General features: G+C 48.3%; 1 protein-coding gene across 2 annotated transcripts in view; it reads right to left on the bottom strand.

Moving 5' to 3' along the window:
- NCK2 (NCK adaptor protein 2) overlaps positions 1–19688 on the bottom strand; it is a 117322-nt gene that overhangs the window by 14230 nt on the left and 83404 nt on the right. For both annotated transcript variants that reach the window (XM_010834122.1, XM_010834124.1), the window contains exons 3-4: positions 12799–13040; positions 6–330 (exon numbers count right to left, since the gene is read on the bottom strand). In XM_010834122.1, coding sequence (XP_010832424.1) covers positions 6–330; positions 12799–13024 — 551 coding nt within the window. In that variant the 5' untranslated portion in view covers positions 13025–13040. The remainder of the gene's footprint in view (positions 1–5; positions 331–12798; positions 13041–19688) is intronic.

Below are 19688 nucleotides of genomic sequence, written 5' to 3'. Positions count from 1 at the left end.
CACCGGGCCGCAGGCTTGAGCCCCCGGGCGCGTCGCCGGCTGCTTCGTCCAGCTCCTCCAGCACATAGTTGGACGGGAACCAGCCCACCTGGCCATTGTAGCTGCCCCGCCACCAGCCGTCGCTGCACTTCTCCATGACGGTGACGCGTGAGCCCTTCACCAGCGACAGCTCGTCCTCGCGCTCTGCTGCATACGCGAACTTGACCACGGCGGGGATGCTGAGGTCGTAGATGCGGTCGGCGCCGCCCCCATTGGCGGGGAACTCCGCGTCCGTGCTGGGCGTCGGGGAGGCATCGCGTGCGCTCGTCTTCCGGCGGGTCCTTCCGAGGCCTGTAGAGAAACAGCAAAGCTCAGCGCAGGGACCAGGTTCAGCTGAGTGGGACCCCGCAAGGGCTCCACGCAGGGCCCCAGCCGAGGGGCAGCGCCTGCACACTGATGCAGAACGGACTTGGCCCCCTGGCTGGTGACCAGCCAGTCACCAACAGAAGTAACAGTGGCCAAATGCCTAAAAGCTGGGAATTACCATATCTCATCTCTGCTTTCCTTTAAAAAAAAAAAAAAGAAAAAAGCCAGAGCACCAGCAAACCATGAGGATAAAACGGTGTAAAGTCTGAAAATGATGAGAGCAGCCATATGCCACTAGGAGGAAAACAAAACAAAAAGGCATCGGTACACAAATATCTTCTGCATCAGGACAGAGGTATCTTCTATGTTGTGGGTGGGAAATTGGACCAAATGACCTTGAAGACCTTCCATGGCTCTCAGACCCCTCAAGCCCGTCCTGCTCTGCCGGCCACCACCTGTCCTCCACTCTGGGGATACTCGGCACCCTCCCAGGGTGGCAACCCTGGGGAGAAACCCATACCCTTCTCCTTCCTTCCCGTCTTTCAAAACTGCACAGATTTCGCACAAGCAGTGATGAGTGATTTAGAAAAAACAGCGCATGCAGTAAATTTAAGGCAGACTTTTTCATATTCTGGTGGCAAACCCACAAGTGGATCAGAAAATCAGTTTAAGGGGGTCTGAGCAGCCTGTGTGTATGCACTGTCTTCTTTTTAAAAGGAAACAAAACAGAAGATGTCAGAGTGCATCAAACATAGAACGGCTGCTTCGGTTACACGTGTGAGTCAGGGCCAAGCTGTCACCTGAAACATCACTTCCTGTGCATGAGGTGTAATACAGCTTGAAAAGCCCTAGGGTAAAAATGATTTAACCTGCTTAAAATGCACAGAATCCTGCAACCTTGTAGAAGCGAGCCTAGGAAGGAAGGCACGATGCCTGAGTTGGGGACGTACCCCTGGACTACGGGGTTGGCTGTGCTTCTTGGGCTTTCCTGAGAGGTGGCCACTTGCCCACCATGCCTCCGAGCTACACCAGCATGGGAGCTTCCACAGTAGGGAAACTGTGGCCACTGGCAGATCTTTGTTTTTTTCCCAGAAGGACAACAATGCACTTCTATGGATAGCTTGTACTTCTTTCTCCCTTAATTCTCTGCAGTAAAGACAGTGTGGGCTTCCCTGGTGGCTCAGTGGTAAAGAACCCACCTCCCAATGCAGGAGACTTAGATCCCTGGGTCGGGAAGATCCTCTGGAAGAAGAAATGGCAATCCACCCAGTATTCTTCCCTGGGAAATTCCACAGGCAGAGGAACCTGGCAGGCTACAGTCCATGGAGTCGCACAGAGTCAGGCATGACTGAGGGACCAAACAGCACACAGCTTGGTCCTGAGAATTCCCTTTGTTCCTACTCCCCTGTTGGGTGGGGAGATCAAAGGAATAAGAGGAGCTGTCATGATGGCCTGGACCATGGGGAGCTGGGCACTGGCTTCCAGAGTGGACCCACCCAGGCTGGCATTCTCTGCCCCAGATACATACTCAGCTCAGCACCACTGTCACTCACTCGCTAGGTGCCTTCCCTCCAGAGGAAAATGGGGCTTGATCCCTGGATGTGCTCAGCACCAGACCCATCAAAAACATGAGCAGCACTGTGAGGTCCTCCTCATGGGCGACTGGGGCCCCCAGGCCTGCGGAGCACACACCCACCTGCCCAGCGCCCTCTCCCTTTGCTGTACTCATCTTCCCAGGGCCTGGGGCCTGGTTCAGGGCGGGCATTCAACTAACGTTTGCCGGTTTAACAAGCTCCATTTTCTATCTCACCATCACAAGTTCGTCTGCCTCATCAGTCCTTGCAGACTGATCTCTTCAGGGATACACACCTGGGCTGCCAGGAGAGCTCAGGTTAATTAAGAGCAGCCTGATACCCACCCCTGCCCCTCACCCCTAAGTACGCACTGCTGACCCCTCCATATGCCTTGAGATCCTCCCCTGTCCAGGCACCACATGTCTGTAAGCCAGCAACTCCACGGCCAGGGCAGGAGGCCCTACTCTAGCCAGGCTATGTTCCCGGAACCTGAGGGCACCATTTCCTGACCCACCCTCTGTGCCCCCACTCTCCCAAGTTGCAGTAAACCCAGGAGATTTTACTTTTTTTATTCCTAGGCATGTGCACCTTAGGCTTACACCTTACCCTGCAATGAAATGTGCTATTATATGCCATACGGAGCCCCAAGTTCAGGGAGGAGATGTCTAGGACCGGAGGGAGGAAGGAGAAATGGATGGCTGTTGGATGGATGGGACCTCCCATCCCTGTGGCAAACCCACATGGCCTGGGTCGAGCTGACAGGACAAAGGAGCAAGTCACCATCCATGTGCCCAGATGGTCCCCTTTCCCGTGGGCAGACTTGCCAGAAGCTGGCACAGAGGGAGATGTGTTGGGGCAAAGTACACCATCAATGGATCCACGAGTCCAGAAGCAGAACTTCCATTCCTGCTCCTAAGAGAGCCCGTTTCCCCATGAGAAGGCAGTCAAATAACATAACTGAATGTGTAAGCCTGGAAAAAAAAAAACTGGTTCAGAAGCATAGGATTTTCTACCAAATGTGAAAGTCAAATGGTAGCACAGATGCCAGGGTAAAGAATTTTTGAAAGGTTTTCATTATAAATTGTAATTAAAAATACATATTTAGTACCTCTCAACACATATACCCGATCCATCAGCACAAGCATCTCTGAATGTGATGTGCCTGGCGGGGTGGGGCGGTGGTTGGGAGGTGGCAAGCATTCACTATGACCTTCTGAAGCATCACTTAGCGTCTGTCACTGGCAGAGGCTCACAAGAGCAACTTTTTGAGCCCACACCTGCTCGGTAAAATGAAATAACGAAGAACAGAGTGCATACAGGGTCAACACATTTGTGGGGTGACTGGCTGGCAGACAACTGAACCCCAGCTCTGACCAGGCTCCAAGCTCGGCTCCTGCCCCACTGGCTTGTGGCCTGGCGGTTCTGCACTCTCTCTACTGGGTTTCTGCATCTGTAGCACGAGGATGTCAGTGGCCCTGCGGGGGTAGGTGGGGCAACCGTGAGAGTCCGAAGCCTGAGGAAAGGACGTGTGCAGTGTCCAGCGCACAGCAGGAGCTGTACAACTGTGGCTGTGGTGTTTACTGCTATTATCAGTCCATACGTTGTTTTCCTTTCTGGGTGAGGACAAAGGTCCAATGGAGAAAACAACAGATGGTGCTTTCTCCAGAGATGTGCATGTGTCTGTTTTTCCCTAAAATGCTCCTGTGGGACTGGGTGGTGGGGGGTGCACAGCTGACCAGTCCTGCCTGCTGGGTTGGGAGCTGCTGAGACACGAGGGCCCCTCTGAAGTGTCCCAGGAGAAGATGCTCCTCAGTGCAAAGTGGGCCTTCAGGGAGGGAGTAAAAGAGATACTCCATCTCCCAAGGCTCTAGGACCACATGCCACTCTGGACGAGGCACACGCTGGTGACGAGGCACATGCAGGCTCCAAGAGAGGTCTTAAGGGGCTGGGCTCCAGACCCCAATTCCCGCCACCCACCCTGGCCCTGGGCTGCTCCCAGCTGTGCCACGAAGCACTTTGTTACCCGGGACAAGTATGTCAACCTGCCTGATGGTCACAGAAGAGCTCTGGGCCAGGTCATCTCCAGGGTCTTGCCAGGATTCTACAGAGACACAAAGCTGTCAAATGAACCTCACTTTTCAAACTCAACTGTACATACTAGGCTATAAGAAACAACCACAGAAGAACTGTAAGTGGTCCATCTGGTTCTTACAGCCAACTCTTGTCACTAGAGTTTGGCTGAACACATGGGCTAATATGACAGGACCATTACCTCACATCACTGCAGAAAGACACCTCGACCACTTCACCACCAATTCACGCTCCACTATAAATGCCCACTTGTAAATTTCCCAAGGCAGACCCTCAACTGTTTTGCTTCTGTTTTGCTCCTGAAAAGTCAAAAATACAAAATAGATGAAGGTTCCCTGCCAGCAGCTACTCCAGGACAGCTGGCTTCCAGGAGGAAACGTAGGCACAGCCCCAGCTTGAACACTCCCCAAGATGTGACCTCCAGAGGCTTCCCAGCTGTGAGAACCACTGGGACAATCCAGACGCTCACAGAATCCATGAGTTCAGAAGCAGAGAAAGGAAGCTGAGAGTTGAGAAAAAGCGACAGCAGCCTGGAGAGATCAGGGAATGACTTGGAGACAAAGATGATGTGAACAAGTGCTCGGTGAGGAGCAAAGGAACATCCTGCCTACCCAAAATCACTGATGCCTGACAGTCAGACCCTGGCCAGCTCAGGTCAGCAGGAGCTCTCCAGATGCCCACTTGCCCTCCTGTACCTAGAGCTGTGGTGGGCATAGGGTGGGGGTGCAGGAGAGAAGGAGCCTGCTTGGCCAGCAGCCTGAGGGGCTCTGCAGTCAGCTCCATGGCACCCACCCTGAACAATGTTCCCTGCACCCACACTGGCTCCTGGGAACAGGCGTGAATGTGTAATCGGGGAAAGGAACGTTTGAGACATATGCATGGGGTCTAAAAATGAGCCAGGCCATATGGGGAAGCACAGTTAGAAACACGGCAAGAAGGCTTTACTTAAACTCTCAGCATTTTTAGTCTACGTTTCTTCTATAACTGAAGGCTCCCACTTGAGTAACTTGAGTCAAGAAAGGGTGTTCTGTCGGAAAATGATTATTTTAATAAGAAGCAACTTAGGTGCCAGTTGCTGGGAAATACCTTACCTGCTGTCCTCGTCCTTCCTTGGGGCACAAGGGGCCAGGGGATGACGCATCTGGTTTCACAACCCCCATGTCACCACACACCTGCTTCTCCCCGGCTTCTCGAGGGGGCAGCCCCTCCTCCTTCCCATGGCCCCTCCTGGCTTTTCTCCCATTAGCATTCTTCTGAACAATCTGTCTCTATTTTCTCTCTAATTATCCACCCACTGATCTGTTGTGAGTTGTTTTACATTTTTTGTTCTAAATACTTGGACGCTCATGATATACGGAAACAAATCCAAGTTTATTTTGGGTGCTGGCACCACAGTTTCTGTAGACGTCTCCACTGTCTGTGGGCACTGCATTTGGCAGGTCGTCTGTACTGTGAATGATCTCGTGAGACAGAAAGCTAGAGAGTTCTAAATTATGGCATGTTATATGTAATTCAGGTTCGCACAACTGTATAGATTATACGGCAGAGACTGAAGAGGTAAACCTCAAGTGTTAAAAGTGGCTCTGAAAACCCAGAGTCCTTGCTATAACATGGTAAAGAGATAATTAGAGAAGCTGGATGTTTAAAATCAAACTGATCTCTCTCAATATTCTTTGCATGCGCTACATACAAACTCAGGGGGTGGCTTGTTGTTGTTCAGTCCCTCAGTCATGTCTGACTCTTTGTGACCCCATGAACATCAGCATACCAGACTCCCCTGTCCTTCACCATCTCCCGGAGCTTGCTCAAACTCATGTGCATTGAGTCTGTGATGCCATCCAACCATCTCATCCTCTGTCGCCCTCTTCTTCTTTTGCCTTCAATCTTCCCCAGATTGAGGGTCTTTTCCAATGAGTCGGCTCTTTGCATCAGGTGGCCAAAGTAGTGGAGCTTCAGCATCAGGGGAGTGGTTTGGTTTTGTACTTTTTTGAAATGAAAAAAAAAAAAAAAAAAAAAAAGTACTTTTTTGTACTGGTTCCTTAGATGGTGACTTCATTTAGGAAGTTATGTTTAAATGACATGTAGAAAGACTATCAGTAATTTTCTTATCCTTTATGGATATTCAACCTAGAAAACCAAACTACGTATAAGACAAATGTAAAGAATGAGCTTCTCCTCTTAGGTTGTTTATAGAAAATACAAAAACACTGAGCATCCTGACCACTGACCAAGCAAGGAGACCAAACTCATATAGTAAACCTCCTTTCTAGCATGTGTTGAAATCAGGCTTTGGCAGAAAGGGCAGATACTTGAGCACCAACTGCCTGGTGACAGCCGGTACTGACTCCAGCAGGAAGTCCCCTCCGCAATCTTATTCTGATTCTACATGTATACTGAGCCAACAAATGGAAACGCCAAAAGTCATTACTTCTGGGTGATAAGATCACAGGTGATTTCTGTTTTATCCTATTTTCCAAAAATTTTTAAAATAAGTATGCCTTCCTTCAATGAACAGTTTGATAAAAGACAGGCTTTCAAAGAGATGACAATTCTGAGGGCTACCTGAGTACAGAAATCATGTCATACCAAAAGCCTATGAATGGCAAAGACAAGAGAATGTGCTTGCTGCCAAAGAGACTGCTGCCAAAATGGAAATCAATTTACAGAAAGGGAAGAGGTGTACTCCTGGGACATTTGGCTTCTCAATCATTTTCATTAACAGCTCCCGCTCCCCTCAATATTAAAGGAACCGGGTTAGTTATTGATAAGTGAGTCCCTCGGGGCCAAGAGTAAAGGATGCTCATGAAGTAGCTAGTCCTCTACAGTCCCAGGGCACAGCACGGGTGGGAGAAAACCAACACAGCCTTGCAGGTGGGGCCAGGAGTGACTGGATGCACCAATGCTTCTAGAAGGATAAAAGAGGAGCCGAGGGGCACTGTCCAGTCCTTTCCAGTGGCCCACGGGGGACAGCACCACTGTTCCAATGAGCCCCACGCATCCGGGCCAGGGTAGCTCCTCCGGTCCACCCACACTCAAGACCCAGGGGCTGAGCGCTACCCCTTCTTCCGTCCCACTGGGCTTCACTCCCGACATGCACAAGGACACAGGGCTGGTCCCACAGCACAACGACACTCATCTCAAAGCCTTGGGCTATTGTTCCCAGAGGTGACTCAGCAGGAATCAAGGAGCTTAGAGGGACTTCCAAGGGACAGAGAAGGAGGAACAACTCCAGATCAGCCTGAGATAATCACGGACCGTGGCATTCCTTGCCCTGGGTTCATCTGGACAGATTGCCTGCTGCCTGCCCTGCTCAGACCTGCCGTGGATGTTTGTGACTACAGCAGAGACCCACAGACCTGTGGGGCCTGAAAGGGCAGCCCAAGGCCGCAGCATCACAGAGGTGGGGCCCCGAGGTGCTTTCTGACCGTCTTTCTCTTCCGTCTCTGTTGTAACAAAGATGTGTTTATTGAACTGGCTGAGGCAGCCTGGACTGATCCAGCAAGAAGCAAGATTTGCTCCCCTGCCTGCTGCAGACCCACAAAGGACTGCTGGATGATTACAGAAAGTCCTGAGCCATGGCCTGGGGATGTTCTGGGGAAGATTCAGATGGCATGTTCACGCCCAGTGGCAGCCTCGTTTTCAGGTCTGATCTCAGCAGGTGCTCGGTGATCCTCTGATCTCTGAATGGTGATGGTGGTTTAGTCACTCAGTCATGTCCAACTCACTCTTGCAACCCATGGACTGCAGCCTGCCAGGCTCCTCTGTCCATGGGGTTTTCCAGGCAAGAATACTGGAGTGAGCTGCCATTTCCTTCTCCAGGGGATCTTCCGGACCCAGGAATAGAACCTAGGCCACTATGTCTGTCCATTTGGTTTAATGTTTGGTAAAGTTGTAAGAACAGCACAAAGGATATCTGTTTCCCTGAGCTGTCTGAGAGCAAGCTCCCGATGTCCTGTCCCATTACCTCAATACCTGGTGTGCATTTCCACACACACAGACAGCCTCCTCCTCAACACAACTCTGCCATCAAAACCAGGGCCTTAACACCAACACATGTTCACTGTCATACTCACACACCACTCAAGCTTTATGAATAAGACCCTGGTTTTTCATCTCTAAAATAGAGAACCTCATACCACTAGAATTTCCTTTTAACATCCTAGCTGCCTATCTTTGCTATAAAGTCCTGTCAAATGCCCACCCAGTTAAATCCTGATATTCGAGTTGGTTAAACAAACAAACAAACAAATTTACCTACATACAGCACAGAGAACTCTACTCAATGTTATGTGGCAGCCTGGATGGGAGGAGAGTTAGAGGGAGAATGCATACATGTACATGTACGACTGAGTCCCACTGCTCTTCACCTGAAACTACCACAACATTGTTAATCTGTTATACTCCAATATAAAATAAAAAAGTTTTTTAAAAAAATCCCAAGTTGTCCCATCTGTGCCTTTTCTTGCAGAAGTAAGTCGCTCAGTCAACCCCACATGGATACACTTTGAGGAACCTGGGAATTTCACTCCCGGGACCAGTCCCTGTCCAACCACAAGCCTCAACCCAGACAGCACAAGGTGTACTTCAGAGAGTGAGCAGTGGTCCTTCAGCAGCCTCTCTCTGCTCCCGGGTCTGGCATGAACTCAGAGAGGTGGAGTCTTGGTGCTAACCACCGGCAGGTGACTAACTGGCCTCAGGTCAGGTCACATAGAGGCCAAGGCTAAGGAACAGCCCTGGTGGCAGCCCACTGCTGGTTCAAGACACCGTGGGAGGTAGTCAGCAGTGGACATGTGGGCCTTGGAGCCAACCTTCCACTGGTGGCTACTAACAGGTTATAATGGAGCCGTGGTTCTATAGGCAGCCTGGTCAGTACCTGGGCCTAAGGTGACCACTGAGAAGACAGCTAACCTTTGGGACTGCAGCAGGGTCCAGCTACTCTCGAGAAGTAGCAAGAAAGATAGCTCTTCGATAAAATACCTCCCCAGCCAAGAAGATTTAGCACATGGCTTGACAACACCTCACCTGCATGGTTTTATGAGTCAGGTCATGGAAATACCAAGGCCAGGTCGGAGCCCAGGGATGTGCTGAGCCTTTAAAACATTACCTGCACTCTGCCAGGAGAAGCAATTCATAAGGACGGCTCCTTGTTATCAGTGGAAAAGTTCTCTTTGACTGTTCATGATCATGAGCTGAATACGAGAGATCTATGGCTGCATGAATGCATCAATGCACTGCCTGTATGCAAAGAAGTGCTCATGTTGTTCTACTTAACTATAAATTATTAAAAGAAAAGAAAGAATGTTATCTGTTTCCTAACAGAGAGCTCTTCGGGGGGAAGGCTCTGCTTTTTGTCTAGGGGCTTCCCAAGTGGCACTAATGGTAAAGAGTCTGCCTGCCAATGAAGGAGACAGAAGAGACTCAGGTTTGATCCCTGGGTCGGGAAGATCCCCTGAAGGAGGGTGTGGCAACCTAGTATTCTTGCCTGGAAAATGCCATGGACAGAGGAGCCTGGCAGGCTACAGTCCATGGGTTGCAAAGACTGGACACGACTGAGCATGCCTACACACACTGCTTTCTGCCTAACAAAGGATGAGAAGTGACTGAATTAAAGTGGCGACCAACCTCAACCCAGTGTGGGAATGTTAAAAAGCCAGAGAGGCTCTGTGGATCAGTTGTCTGCAACCAGAGATGTCACCACGCATGTGGTACACAGGGACTTTGCTGGGAAGTCTGTGCTGTTTTGTGCCAAGCCAGGTGTCTGCCGGGGAAATCTTAATCTGGCTTTAACCATAGCAGGAGAATCACAAACATGGATGATGTCATGAGTAGCTATTAGAAGGTTGACACATGTGGTGTGGTTTCTGAGCCTGTTTTCACTATTTCTGATGCATGGTGGAGAGAAAATCCACTGGCTCTGTAATCCATCTAGGATCACACTGGAATTCCGACAGCACGCAGGTCACAGCGATTTAAACTGGAAGCCTTGGAAGGCTTAGCTCCAAAGACCAGCGGGAGGCAGGAGAGGATGGGGAAAGTCTTCGCACCTTCCTTCTCAACACTGATGCCACGTCAGGTCTGATGATGGAGAGATAAGTCACTCCACCTCTTGTCGGGCGCCTCCCTTTTCAGTGACACTGCTTGAGGGGCCGATGGAGGACTCAAGCCAAGACAACAAGGTCTCTTTGTCCAAGAAAAGCAAGGCTTTGGGTGAGCAGGGTAAACACATCAAAGCGAAAAAGACCAACCACGAAGCGGGGCGTTTCTCCCAGGCGATGGGAATACTGAACCCCATGAGCCTTTAGAGCGGGGGTGCCCAATCTCAGGTATCTAACGTCTAATGATCTGAGGTGGAGATGATGTAAGAATGACAGAAATAAAGTGCACAATAAATGTAATGTGTTCGAATCATCCTGGAACCATCCTCACCCCTCCAGTCGGTGGAAAAACTGTCTTCCACGAAAACAGTCCCTGGTGCCAAAAAGGTTGAGGACCACTGCTTAGACTATAAACATTAACTGCTGTGTATTGATACGGATGTTCAGAACATAACTTTGTTGGTGTTTCTACAGTAAATAACGGTTGGCGCAAACGTTTCCAAGGCCTGACGGGGGAGGAGGGGTGGAGAAGGGTGGTCAGTCCCCAGAAAAGGAGCACGGTTCCCCAGCACAGCTCTCGAGTGCCAAGGAGAGCTGCATGGAGAGAGTTACAGAGGAGCGAATGTTGATTCTATTTAAGGAAGAGCTTTCTAGCAATCTGTGTTCTCCCAAAATGGAACTGGCTGGCTCCGTGGAAGGAGACATGAGCCTGCAGAGCTGGGTGGCCATCTGTTGGGGCGGGGGAGAAAACCTGGCACTCCACACGTGGACAAGCTGGCTGAGTGATGCCCCCTGAGTCCTGGGAGTCCCAGAGACTGACCACGGCTCCTGAAAAATTGAACCCGAGCACAGATGTGCTTCACAGCTCAGCTGTCTTCTTGTTCTAAAAGCTGAAGGGAGGAAGGACAAGCTGTTCAAGGGGATTTGTGGGTAACTTGGAGGGCTACCTTCACCTTATTTCACTCCCCAGCAATCCATCCCATTTCTGGATGTTTCATTCTTTATTGCACTTCCCCTATGGCTCAGCGGTAAAGAATCCACCTGCAAATGCAGGAGATGCAAGTTTGATCCCTGGGTCGGGAAGATTCCCTGGAGGAGGAGAAGGCAACCTATTCCAGTATTCTTGCCTGGAAAATCCCATGGACAGATGAGGCTGGCAGGCTACAGTCCATGGGGTCACAAAGAGTCAAACATGACTTAGTGACTAAACAACATCATTCTTTACTAGAATCTTCAGAATATATTTTTTAAAAAGTATAAGAAAGAAGACAAAACAAATCAACAATGTTGAGCATCTCCAAAAAAAAGGGACTTGAGTGGATGAGGAAAAGAAAAAATAAAACCAAGTTCAGGGCACTCCTAAAGTATTTACCTACTCATGCTTTCCGAAATTCTAGATCACAGTTAATGGAGAGTTATACACACAGGACAACAGTCTTTCTTTCAAGTGACAAGCTTGGAAAAAAAGACAAACGGGTGTCACTTTCATGGAAAAGTGATACAGTCACTTTCATGGAAAATAATCAGATTGCTCATGAAAAGTGGAATTTCTCCATTGGGCACAGTCTACAGTAGCTGATATGATCCACACACAGGCCAGTGTCTCATTTCTCTTCCAGAGTCATGGAAATAACCTAACCCATGACACAAAATTACTCTCCAGTGGGTGAAGGCTTCACATGGTTTCAAAGAAAGTCAGTGGACTCTTTAAGATTGCAGAAAATGAAAGATGAATACTTTGCAACACTTACCACACTCAGAGCTTAATTTTCCTTTCAGTTTCCCTACCTGTTCCCCTCCCTCAAATGAAACTAATTCTCAGGTTAGAAATAAAAAGGAAAACTTCAAGGACATGTAACGTGGGTGATAACACTGACCTATTTCAAGAGCAAACTCTTCCGTGACAGCCAGTGGTCTCAGGGGTCACTATATGGTGCTCACGGAAGGAGATATCACAGACCTGACCTTCAGGAAGTAACTCTTACTCCCTCTGCAGCCGTGACTATTGCAAGGAAGCCTGATGCCCACACGAAGGCGAGACTGGACACCATCAACTCCAGTGGACCCAGGTGGCCTCTCTCATGTCCAGACACCAGGGAAGGGGACAGGTGCATGGGAAGAAAGCCAGGTGCCCAGCTGGCCCCCTGTGAGTCACCGCAGCGGCCTCGGCATCATACCACCTCCTCCGAGTCCCCACCTTAGCTGCCACCATGAGCAATTGTGGTATGAAATGCCGCCAATTCAACAGGGGGAAACAATTCACCAGGTTCCAGGTGCTTTTCACCATCTCCTCTACTCACAAAGGCCCCATGCACAGGATTTAGTGGGAAAAAAGACTGGATGGAATGACCCGGGCGGAGCTGTGGACGTGCCTGGAGGGGCTAATTCCCATCTCAGGCCCCTCCAGAACACTGATGCCAGGAGACTGAGATGTAAAGGGGGGGAGGTGGAGGTTCAAAACACACAGAAGGGTCAGCTTACAGAATCCTCCAAACTTGAACATCTTGAGGAAATGACAGGCTATTTCTGCACTGCATCTCAAAGTCCAGAGACTTTTAAAAAAGACAAGTAGAAAGATGCCTTTTTTTCCTCAAACACAAATGAAAAAGACAACCCCTCCCACCCCCTGCCCTGAGGGTGCTCCCCCTCTGGGCTGGGGTACAGCCCAGGGGCCCACTACGCCCACCACTCACCAAGCGTGTCCTTGATGTTCTTCACCAGCGAGCCCTTCTTCAGGCTGTTTTTCCTCTCCACGTAGTTGGACGGCACATAGCCTGTCCGGTTGGCTGCGTTGCGCACCCGCCACCACGTCTTGGAGTCGTCCAGTAGCCACAGGCGCTCGTTCTTCTTGATGTCCAGCTCCTGATCCTGCTGGGCTGTGTAATCCCACTTGGCTATGACGATGACCTCCTCTGTCATCTTTCATGGAGTACTTCTGCCAGCAAAACATTTGAAGAGAGTCATTAGAGCCCTGGCCAAACACCACTGCATCCACTTGGAAAACTACACCCTGACAGCTTTTATTACAACTTGGCAACCATCAAAAAGAATGAAGTGATGCCATTTGCAGCAACATGGATGGACCTAGAGATATCATACGAACTGAGGCAAGTCAGACAGAGAAGGGGAAACTGTATGACATCCCCTACATGTGCACTCTCAAAGGACACAGTACAAATGAATCTTACTTACAAAACAGAAACACACTCAGACACTTAAGAGAACAAACTTACGGTGGCCAGGGGAAAGGCTGGGGGACGGGATAGTTAGGGAGTGTGGGATGGACATGTACACACTGCTATACTTAAAATGGATAACCAACAAGGACTTACTGTAGTGCACTGGAAACTCTGCCCAATATCATGTGGCAGCCTGGATGGGAGGGGAGTTTGGGGGAGAATGGATACATGTATATGTATGGCTGAGTCCCTTTGCTGTTCACCTGAAACTATCACAACATTGTTAAGCAGCTATACTCCAATACAAAATAAAAGGATTTAAAAAACAAGTCGGCAACTGGCTGTCTCTGGGGTCTTGAAAAAACCTTAAGATGACCTTCCTTCAACAAGCTTTAGTATTTTGTTTAGAAAGGACAAAATGCTTGACCTTATCAAGCAAATCTTAATTTTGCACAGTGGGAACTCTGTATGCTTTGCTTAAAACAACAAAAGCCTTCCAAAATCTTCTACATAAAATAACCGTACCATAATTAAATATGTTCAGTTCAGTCACTCAGTCGTGTCTGACTCTTTACGACCCCATGGATTGCAACACGCCAGGCCCCCCGTTCATCACCACCTTCTGTAGTTTACTCAAATTCATGTCCATTGAGTCAGTGATGCCATCCAACCACTTCATCTTCTGTTCATTGGTTAAGTAATACCAGATTCTTATAGCTGACATCGTTACATCCATCCATTTTCTCAGGATAAGCTGAATTTTCTGAACATATTTAATGACTGTGACACACTCAAACTGAAGTAGTATCTTGGACTGAACCCTCAAATATGAAAATAGTGAAATCCAAGTGAAGTCTGGGGCTTCCCTGGTGACTCAGAGGTGAAGAATCTGCCTGCCAATGCAGGAGACATGGGTTTGATCCCTGGGTCGAGAAGATCCCCTGGAGGAGGAAAGGGCAACCCACTCTAGTATTCTTGCCTGGGAAATTCCATGGACAGAGGAGCCTGGTAGGCTACAGGCCACAGGGTCACAAAGAGTCAGACATGACTGAGTGACTAAATAACAACAGCAACAAAGTGAAGTTACTCAATAGTTTACCACTAACCAACTCTTACTTCTGACAAATGTCCCTGGTCAGGCAAGATGTTAGCACTTAGAAAACCGAGTGGGGGATATTTGGAATGCTTTGCACTATCTTTGCAGCTTTTCCATGAATATAAAATTATTCTTGGAACCTGAAACACAGATGTTTATAGTGGCTTCATTCATAACTGCCAAGATTTGGGAGTCATCCAGCTGTCCATCAGGAGGTGATGGGTAAATCAACTACGGTCCAGACAAATAATGGAATGTTATTGATTGTTGTTGTTTAGTTCCTGAGTTGTGTCTGACTCACTGAGACCTGCGAGGCTACTCTGTCCGTGAGATTTTCCCAGACAAGAATACTGGAATGGGTTGCCATTTCCTTCTCCAGGGGATATTCACAATCCAAAGATTGAACCTGAGTCTCCTGCACTGGCAGGCAGATTCTTTACAACTGAGCCAGCAGGGAAGCCCCAGTGAAATATTACTCAGTGATAAAAAGAAATGAGCTGTCAAGCCATGAAAAGACATGGAGGAACTTCAGATGCATATAAGACTACGTGGAAGAAGCCTACCCGAGAAGGCTGTACACTGTGATTCTCACAAAGACTCTTTCCGTGACCAAACTTGAGTCAGACTCTTCTGAATTCTCTGCGCAGACTAGGCATCAACTCTCTGCATTCTATCAAGAATCCTGAGGTGACGCCTCTTCTTAGGAGGTATCCTGTGAGGTCAGTACAGCCAGAAACGCCCTCCCACCTCTGACGCTTCCTCTCTGTGCTCCCTACCCCCTCACTCCTGGACTACAGACTCCCTCCCTCTCCCCTCCTGTACGTGGATGTGAGCCCAGGCTCGCTCAACTATGGCAAAAGTCCCTCAAAGTACTTCCCTGAGTAAAATCAGCTAAATCATGCTTTAAAAAGTGTCATGTTTTCTTCAATAAATCCAAGAACATAACATTCCAGAAATAGCAAAACTATGGAGACATTGCAAAGATCAGCGACAGAGGGAAGGATGACTGGGTGGAACACAGGGATTTTTAGAGCAGTCTGACAATTTTGCATGATACAGTCCACTATTGTGGACACATGTCATGACACATTTGTCAAGACCCACAAATGTGCAATACCAAGAGTGAACCGTAATACAAAATGACTCCAAAACTAAAAGTTTATCAAAACAACAAAGAATTCAGTATATTACATACCTCAGAAAGTCAGTTCTCGAAGTAACAAATAGTAAAAGTGTATCTGAATGACTACAATAACTATGGTTACTGTTTAGTTCTTCAGTCATATCCAACTCTTTGTGACCCCCATGAACCACAGCCCACCAGGCTCCTCTGTCCACGTAATTCTCCAGGCAAGAATATTGGAGTGGGTTGCCATTTCCTCCTCCAGGGGATCTTCCCAACCCAAGGATCGAACCTACATCTCCTGCATTGGCAGGAAGATTTTTTACCACTCAGCCACCGGGGAAGCTCCACAATGACTATAGTTATGAGCTATTTCCTAACTTCTCAGGTAGAAGATGGACCAGTATGTTTGCAACAGAAAAATTCAACATTCAGTCCTTTAAATGACTACACATTTACTCAAAACTAGGAAGACATGAATAATGGAAAGGCTCTTGACTCAAACCCTCTCCTTTTCTGACAGGGAGGAGTTCTCATTATTTACAGGGGCTACTTCAGGATGACAGAGGGGACCTAGCGCACTGACTCCACAGAAGAATGAATCCCATTTTTAAATAACATGACACTCTCTGCTGCTAGATGCTAAAGACACTTATAAATAATACATGTTCTCCTCCTTCATGAATTAACTTCCAGACTTACAGATAACAAACCTTTGGGGACGGAGGAGATGATTAATAAACCTTATGCATAATGTACACAATATCCAGGGAGACAGTTTACACAAAGCTCATTTCCAAACTGTAGGCAATACTGTTATCTACCTTCAGAAAATCTCAAGTCCATGGGTGTCTCCACATGTACTGAACTCACTGTCAGGTTTGATTTTTGAAGGTCATGGAGGTCATTTCTCTTTTTTCAGTCGTGAGGGGAGGGGCCTGAGCAGTAAAAGGAATGGGGTTCAGACAGTATTTTATTGGGGTACCAGGTTTGTGTCTTAAATTACAGTTGTTTTAAAGAGAGATTTTAACAAGAACAGCACATCACTCAAGACCAGTCAAAGCAATCTATAAATTTTCTGTACAATTTAACTGCGTGAAAAAGCTGGTAAGTTAGGCTCTGGCTGGCATGGTAGGTTTCAGTGCAGGTTGACAATCACAGGGAAAGGAGCCTAGAACATGCTGTGCCTGGCTCTACCCTCATCGGTCACCTGGGACCCCTAGGAGTGGGGGCTGAACATCCCTAGGGTATCACAGGCCTCAGGTGACTCTGACAGCCCTCCTTGAAGGTGCTCCTCCTGGGTCCGGAGCAGGGAGTGTTGGAAGTGAGTGCTCAGTCTAGGGGAGGCATTGGTGTGCACAGGGTGCTCATTTAATCTCCAAACACCCACCTCTTGGGGAAGTGTGAACTTTAAAGAGAGATGATCAGAGATTCAGTGACTTGCTGAACAACAGAGCCAGGACTTGAGCCCAGGGTTGTGCTCCTGTGCTCACTTCTTGGGTGAGTGATCACAGCCCACCATCAACCACCACCTCACCCTAGCAATCACAGCGCTCCATCAACCACCTCACCCCAATGACCACACTCCCCCATCAACAACTACAACAATAACCACACCCCCCATCAACAACCAATCACAGTCAGTGCACAGGTCTACCCACCCCGCCCACCAGCACCCAGGCCACAGACCCCACTCTGTCTTCCCTTGGCCATTCAGGCTGTAGAGGCTGCTGGCTGGTCGGCATCCTGGAGGAAGCTGTTAGTAAGGACAGGGGGGCGAGAGTGGGGGTTCCACCCAAGGTCCTGGGAAACTGCTCCAGGAGGCCAAGAGGAGCCAGTCCTTCCAGTGATGAGAAGTCTGATATGAGTGTAGGATGAACTGTGTAATAAGAAGAGGCTGGCGCTGAAATAAGATTATTCCCCAATATAAACCAGATGTACAAATGGACTTAAATTCCTAATACGGAAAAGCCGTAACAGAAGGAAGTCTGAGGAAGTACCTTCTAACTGACTACAGAAATTTTATGTCAGAAATGGGACTCTGATGTGGTCTAGGACTTACTGAGGTCAGATACAAAGCGTAGTGTACATTTACCCCTCTAGCTTGGGCAGGTCAAGAAAATCAAATTTTTGCCTTCATTCACTAAGCTAGTATTCACCTACCTATAGCCAACAGAAAGAAGAGCCACAAAGTTAATATTTTGCAGCCAGATCATGTTTCATGTCATGCGACCAGTCATACAATTTTAAGAGTTAGTGATACAGATTAGCAAGAAAAACCCTATTTTATACTGAATTAAAGAAACTCAGAAAATCTAACATGCTAAGCTGCTTTTTCAAGTCTTGGGTGGAAAAAGATTAAAAAAAAAAAAAAAAACCCAAACAGACTGGAATAGTTATAAAACTTTCTTGGCCCTGCAGTTGTCACTAACTCCTAAAATAATATCAATCCTATTCTGGGACTCTCTAAAAAGGAGCCTGTTAACTTCAGCTTGCTGCTTTAGGGCTGGGTTACATAATTCTCAGAACAACCAACACCCCAAAATGCTCATGAACACTCCCAAAGGGGTCTCGGGGGCCAAGCTGAACCACTTGGACATAACTGCAAACAAAAAATCTGAATAAAGAGTCTGGGGTTCAGGATTTCCTAGGTGGTCCAGTGGCTAAGATTTCTTGCCCACTGTGCAAGGGGTCTGGGTTTGATCGCTGCATGGGGAGCTAGATCCCATATGCAGCAACCCTGAGTTCACATGCTGCAACTAAAAACCCCACCTGCCACAATGAAGATCAAAGACCCCACAACTAAGACCCAGCACAGCCAAGCAAATAAAAATTAACATAAAAAACAATAATCTGGGATCATGTGCTTAGCTGGGCCTTCTGTGCATCCCCCTGGCCTTCCTCCCATTCTATAGGACAAGACAGCAGTATCTGCCTCGCTCCAGGAGGTACCCAGACCCCCGGAAGCAGCCCAGTGATGTCGTGATTAAGGGTCGAGGTTTCATGTCATACAAGCCTGGGTTGGAGTCGGCTGTGCACCTCAGCCCAGCTGCCCTTCTGTCGTGTGGGGCAAGAAGACCACCTCCTCCAGGAGTTTGTGAAAACAGCTCTGAGACCCGTGCCCACACACAGAACGGGAATCACAGTCAGCATGAAAGCACGATGCATGCTATCACACTGATGGTTAGTGTCAGGGGGCCAGACTGCCAAAATCTCCTGCCCAGTACTAGCCTGTAAGAGAGGACAGTGGGGGACGCTCAGGCTTTGGGATGAGACCCTTCTCGTGGGTTTGAATCCTGGCTCAGGCACTTTCCTGCCTGTGGATGTGGACAGGTTATCTTACATCTCTAAGCCCCAGTTTCATCATTCATTCAGTGTCTCTGTAGATCCATCGTTTCTGCTTCACAGGGTGACTGCAGACCTGGGATGAGCTCACAGTCAGGAAACAGCCCCATGGGCACCAGGGGGATGCTAGTAGCTCCTCCTATGACTGGGCTTCCCTGGTGACTTGGCAGTAAAGAATTCGCCTGCCAAGGCAGGAGACGTGGGTTCTGATCCCTGGGTCAGGAAGATCCCCTGGAGGAGGAAATAGCAACCTACTCCACTGTTCTTGCCTGGAGAATCCCATGGACAGAGGAGTCTGTCCATGGCAGGCTACGCTGCATGGGGTTGCAAAGTTGGACACAATTTAGCAACTAAATACAATCTTTGACCGTGTGCCCGTCCCCATGGAGGAAGGTGTGCCAAGCCCGTTCTGTTGTTTATTTTCTCCTTTACATGTAGTGTATTTTTGTGCCTTAGGGAAGCAGTAATACCTTGACTCGCATCATGGCTTAATTAACTTGCTGAGAGCTGGAGCAACATGAGATTCTATATCGTGTCCTACTTGAAGTTGAAGTCTAGCAGCTGCAATTAGTGATACGCTTGCAGAAAGCCACCAACTGGCCTTTCTGTTCCCCTCAGGGCATCACAGGCTCCTGCCAACTCCTGTAAAATGAGTTGGCATCTGGCAAGTCTTATCTACCACGCAACCTGAAACTTTAATAAAGAATTTATTAGGTCTTTATTTTTTTTTTTTTTTTTTAACTTCTTTATTAAGGTGGATACACATTCTCATATTAACAATTCTTGTGAACAAAAGCAACCAAAATAAGACGATAGTAAGATGTGCTTCACATAAAAACA

The sequence above is a fragment of the Bison bison genome, unplaced genomic scaffold, assembly GCF_000754665.1.
Source record: "Bison bison bison isolate TAMUID 2011002044 unplaced genomic scaffold, Bison_UMD1.0 scf7180017864020, whole genome shotgun sequence".
NCBI classification, from domain to species: domain Eukaryota; kingdom Metazoa; phylum Chordata; class Mammalia; order Artiodactyla; family Bovidae; genus Bison; species Bison bison.
Note: the sequence above shows the minus strand (reverse complement) of the source record. Positions and strands in the feature narration are given on the sequence as shown.